The sequence below is a fragment of the Bombus terrestris genome, chromosome 1 (genome assembly GCF_910591885.1).
Source record: "Bombus terrestris chromosome 1, iyBomTerr1.2, whole genome shotgun sequence".
NCBI classification, from domain to species: Eukaryota; Metazoa; Arthropoda; class Insecta; order Hymenoptera; family Apidae; genus Bombus; species Bombus terrestris.
In genome coordinates, this window is record NC_063269.1 from 13742723 (window position 1) to 13748905 (window position 6183).

General features: G+C 33.7%; 1 protein-coding gene across 1 annotated transcript; it reads right to left on the bottom strand.

Annotated features, from left to right (window-relative positions):
- On the bottom strand, positions 1–1279 carry LOC100650993. The gene is made up of 3 exons (XM_048414389.1): positions 1207–1279; positions 500–685; positions 1–352 (listed from the first exon to the last, which is right to left on the bottom strand). The coding sequence occupies exons 2-3, from the start codon at positions 602–604 to the stop codon at positions 206–208; spliced, it is 252 nt and encodes an 83-aa protein (XP_048270346.1). The 5' UTR covers positions 605–685; positions 1207–1279; the 3' UTR covers positions 1–205.
- Between the last annotated feature and the right edge of the window lie 4904 nt (positions 1280–6183).

Consider the following 6183-nt stretch of genomic DNA (forward strand, 5'->3'; position numbering starts at 1 on the left):
TACTTGCTGGGAATTTTTAAATATTTTTCTGATTATGAGATCTACACAAATTGTAATATCTAATACTTATAATTGTTACAATTTACATAATTTATGTTATTTATGCATTTTACATTCGTACAAATTTTGAATTAAGAAATTATGTGGATATAAAATTTAACTCGTAAGGATTGACGATTATTCATATAAGATGTCTCATGCAATATCACTTCTTTGGTTTATAAACATTCCACTTTGCCAATATATCATCCAGTTCAGCACACTTTTCTCGTTCTGGCACGTTGTTACGTAGTGGGCGATCATTTGGATGAATTTTATGAACCAAAGCATTTTCATTTAATTTGTAACTTTCCTTTAAAAAAAAATGAAATTTAATTAAAAAAAGAAGAAATTATACATTGTCTTGTGGATAGAAATTCAACATTGTAAACATGATTCTTTACAGAACTAGAATATTTACTCAAAATAATAAGATCAGTACATTCAAATTTTAGATTACCTGTTTTTGAATTTGTTTCTTTGCTTCTGTAGCCGATTTTTCACGAGGAATTGGATCTGTAGCTGGTGTTGTGGATTCATGCTTAAATTTACTTATTCTACACATTTCTTGAAAGCTGTTCGTGCAATTTAAAAGTTGTGATTGGTATTTTATGTTCTTTGGTAAGCACCACACACCATAATGTACCTAAAATAATGAAAATGCATACATCAAATATTAAATTTCTATTATATAACGGTCGTAAATCGATATTAATCCTACAGCCATGTTTCCACAAAGATTTTAACATTGATAATATTAAAATAACCTTTATGTCTCGCTAGATTTTCGTATACAGAATAGACTGAAAATTTACATCTTTTGTTTTTGAGTGAAGCATTTTGTTTTAGACAGAACTGCATCCTAGTACTCGCTGCTTTATACATATATGTATAGATTACTTTAAGGAAATTTTAGGTAATTAATTATGTAATAAATATAATCAATAAATATCAACACAAACTTTTTTCAGATGTCTACAATAGGACGTTTCACTAAATAAAATTTAGGTAACGTTAATTAAATATCATTAGTCATCTAAAAACCCAATTGCCTATGAATCATCGTACATTTTTCAAAATCTAATCACAATCATTCTTTGCTCTCTTTTGAGCATTTAAATGCTATTTTATATAAATTACAAGGGAAAGTGGAAAGAATTGTGATACTTTGCAATGCAGACATAGGTATCCGACGTTTCCGTGAAAGACATTGTTCCTTTTGCTCCCGTACTCCCGTACGATCGTGTTACCTGTGCCACGGTTGCATGACGTTAACATTTATTTATCTGGCCGAGTGATGCCGAGTTAACTAATATCAGATACCAGATATCAGACGAATAAACAGAGCTCTGTGGTCGATGGTAACCGAAGACGTTTTATGACACCACAGCCCCTGGCTTCCTGTTCCAAGGTTGCTCGCCAATCACCCGATATTGTTCGTAATGATCTATTTTTCGACGTCTATCGATCGGAATCTATTTCATACGCGGAAGAACGATCCTCGTCAACGGACCAACCGTTATAGATCGTGTAATTTATTCATGTTTTTCTGTAGATATAGTTTTCATTAGAATTTCGAATTCTTTGCACTCACTAATACCTACCTATTCGTCTCTTCGTTGTTAATATATATATATCGACCCATATATCGACCAAAAACGCGATTCATTTCAGGATTGATTTTTTAATTTAATATTTTAGTATGATACTCGTGTTCGCAAAATTTATAATATGTATTTTGTAAAATTTGTATTATGATTAAACAAATGAATGAATTGTACCACTAACAAAATGTAATCAGTGTGCAACGTGAATCGACAAAAAGTAGATGAAGCAAATATTCTGATTTTTATTTGTACAGATCACGCTATGTATTTGCGGTTTCCACTATAAAATGCATTACGATCGAGAAGTTATTGCATGCCTTGTGGTTGGATGCAAAGTAGAGAAAGCAGAAGAAACACAAATCAAAGCGCAAATCTACCTCGTATGTTATACGGTCTAAATGAGTGTCTTTGCGATATTAGAAAATAGAACCTGTCGTAGTATAACTATTGTCGTGTCTACAAAAATGGTCATTAAAGTTAACTTTTCTCTCGTATATTTCGTCTTATTTCGTATTTTATTCAAAATAAAAGAGCATACAAAGAAAAATGTAAGATTAGAATTCAAAATATCTTCGTTGTTTGTAGGAAAATAAAAAATAATGTGAGTCAGTCTATACAAGTTATACTATGAAGTTTTATCGCACTGTGTAGTAGATTATTCGAAAAGTCAGTAGAAAACGAATATTTATTACGAATTTCTTTAGATCTTGTACAGATACCTGTTGTAATAAGTACTCTAATTGGAAAACAGATGCCTCGATTAAAAAACCAATATGATATCGACAAATAAAAGTTTTCAACGATTACTTCACTTTTCAACGGTTCTAGACTTGATATATCGATGAACAGAACGTGCAATCTCATCTGTTCAATATATAATATAATTCCACCATCATTTAGTTTAGTCTCTACAAAATTTGTTTCATAATAAGAAATTTTATAAAAGAATTTATCGTTAGAAAATCTCAATAGTTTCTCAGACAAAAATTTGTGAAGTTATCCAATAGGTAAAAAAAGTCAAAGATGTGAAGTATATATTATCTTGTATTAAAATGCATTACTATTAAATTAAAAAAACATTTTTTTTAGAGCTTTCTAAACAATTCGATATTTACTTCTACCCAATTATGATATCATTCATAGACGCGTACGCGAGATTGGTATAAATCACGAACGTATCGTTAGAGGCTGCCGCGTAATCAGTAGTATTATTTAATGAGCCAGCAAGACTAGCACGCTTTAGCGCCGGTTCACGTAATTGCGAGAGCAAAGCAGGGAGTTGCGGAACTTTGGTGGCAGCTGGTCTCTTGGGCGCCTACGAGAGACCGACAACGACGATCTTGCGGGGGATAACGACAAACGCGAATATAGGTATAGAGCGTAGAAAGCGAGACGGGAGAATTAGCCGATAAAACGGGCACGAGTACGTAATGATCGCCGGCACATAAATTTAGCGAGGAGACGAGGCGAAAGACGAAAATCCCAGGCGAATAATCCAAACGTGATGAATGCCAACCGGCTTTACTTTGGAACGGGTCCACGTGCGCTCGGCTCTATTCGGTCCGGTTCAGCCACGTCGCGATATGCACCGCCGAACCTAGCGACGAAACGTTCTAACACGTTTCGACATTTGACATATGCACCCACGTGCACCTGCTGACGTTTCTTCAACTCTCTGTCGTATCGATTATTTTCATAGCAAACGCGTAAATGAGTCTATTACGCGAGTCTTGCCCCTATCTCGGGCCTCGCTTCTTGCTGTATATTAAATTTGTAAATATCGTTATGTGGAAACATAGAAGGAAATACATAGGAACAGGGTAACAAAATTTTCTTTTTTTCTTGTTCATTGCATCAATTTGATATGTTGTGATAGATGTACAATAGAAAAACAGCCTACGTTGCAATACCTATAAGAATGTTTACTGGTCACTTCATTATTTGTGAGCAACACAAGGAATATTTCTGTACTTTATATCTGTACTTTCTTTTACTTTCGACAAAAGATCTCTCAAATATAGATATATATTTTCTCGTTATATTGACTTAACAATTTAATGTTGGGAGACAAATTCGGTCGAGTAAACGAAGAACCACTGAGGTTAAAAAACACTTACTTTTACGCATGGGAATTTATTCTGCACAAGATTATATCTAAGAATTTCTGTCACTTTTTTTCAAGTGTTATATGACATTTCATTTGGCATAATGACAATAAATTGTAATAAAACATAGAGAGATTAAAGTGCATTAAATGCGTTGGACGTTGTAAATATTGTAATTGTACCCCCTTAAGGAGAACAACAATTTGATAAATAGAAAACTAATGTTCCACTTTCGGAATGTAATGTACTCTAAAATGTTGGCATCGAACAAAAGTTTTGTTCGCTTGGTATCTCTTTGACCAATGGCCGTATTCATTATTTCTGCTGCTTCGGCGAACCCGGATTTCGCCAAACAGAGATTTCTTTCCAGAGTGATTTATTGTATCGTGATGGGCGCAGCGAACGTCCCAGGCGTTTTGGCCCTGTTACATTTGTTCGCTTGCTAAATCATCTAGTGAGATGTTTGGATATTTACGGAAAGAGTGTTTACTAGTAAGTTGTCGGATTTAAATTTTTTACGCGTTCGTTATTCCTTTTAACTTATTTTATTAAAAATGTAGCTGAATGTACTGCCATGATTTTCTTGAACGTAATGCGTATATCTAGTTTCGTATTTGTTCTTTGGAGTGTAAATGAATTTCAGTATACTGCAAGTGATATGATTTCATTTTCTTCTGTTTTTGAACAAATGTTCCACATCTTAACAAATTACATTAGACGTGAAACCATTCAATGTTTAACGCTTATCCTAAATTTAAAGTTAGATTCATTGGAGTATCCGCCTCGATTAACTCGTAACGCATTTAGTGGAGAAGAGTTAAAGTGAATCGCGAAGAGTTAATAGGAGTATGGCTGGTATCGAAATGCGCGTATTACACAGTACCTACAATTGTACCATAATTGCACTGTCGACGTTATGGACAACGATATTAGATAGGCGCGCCAGGAGCAAGCACGCGTGTTACTTTGAAACAGATAACCGTGTATAATGTCGAGTTGTAAACACGTGTATCACTATGCAAGAAAGTACTCTGTCATGACTGTATCTGGCAAACTTAGTTAGTCACATTAATATCGCGAAGCTTTAAGAGATAGGGTGGTATTTAACAAGGACAGAATTGCTACAGGAAATTAGATTTATAAGAATAAATGTCATCCATCTAATCTATGCTATTAGTCTCGAACATCGGTGATTTATTGCGAAAATGTTTCTTCTACTTGTTAGTTATGCAGTTATATTATACCTACTCGGAGCAAATTCAAAATATGTGGAGAAAAATTGCGATATTTAATGTCCTAATTAGAACACAAATTATGAAGAATATTGCATTCTGCGTAGTACTTACATGCTCCAATTGCAATTTAATGAAACTGAAGGCAAGTTTATTTTTTATTTCTTCGGGATACAGTCGTCCTACCGTGTCTACGTGACTTTTTGTGTCAAAGCAATAAATTGCAGAGATTGCTATCGATGAAATTATATATTTTTTGCTTCTATTTGTAATCACTTGGCTGATTACTTATCGTTAGGTTATCGATGTATATAATAAACATTTAGAAACCTTTGCACGTGAATATGATTATAAAAACTAATATAAAATATAGTTCTCAGATATGCTTATATGCTTTAAACGACTTTTAAAACTTAACAACTAAGCTTACTTTAACGCGACACACTTACGATACGTATGCAAGATATTGAATTTACCAAGCAATTTAAATTTATATTTCTACATTGTACAATAAGTAAAGATTGCCAGTTTGGTAGAATTCAGGAATGGTATACAAGTCATAGGCGTGGAACGCCGAATACAGAAGTTCAATGTTCTATAAGTAACTGAACATTTAAATCGTGTTCCGCGATAAAACGCATCCCGAAATAACAATCATAGTTCAAAGCGACATTGCATAATGTGTGACTCGAGTGTTGGAAAAATGAAGCAATGTAAATCGTATTACCGGCGCCAAGATTCCTAGGTGGCCTTTACCGCTGTACGCTTCTCTTTTTTCCGTAACTACCTAACTACCCTTGTCAGGTTTCGTACTCAAAAGCTTTGGCAGGAGCGAGGCAATTTATTATTCCCTTTCACATTAAGTTACAGTTCCGTTGAACTTTGATGTTTCTTGTCATTTACTGTTACAGCATTCGTTACGTGCTCTTGTTGACGGAAATAGATATACGTATAATCGTAAGAAATATCCGCTTTGCAGAGATTTCTTAATCACACCTCATTAGTATATAAATATAAATGGAACATATAAATGGAACAACGGAAATAATTGTTTTTGTATTCTCGATACATAATTATATTACGTAAGTTATATGTATAAAACGTATTGGAATTTCATTAGCACTATGATGAAATACAATTGTCATGAGTGAAGTGGTCAAGTTTGAAATCACTCTGAAAATGTACATAGCGTTTACAAGA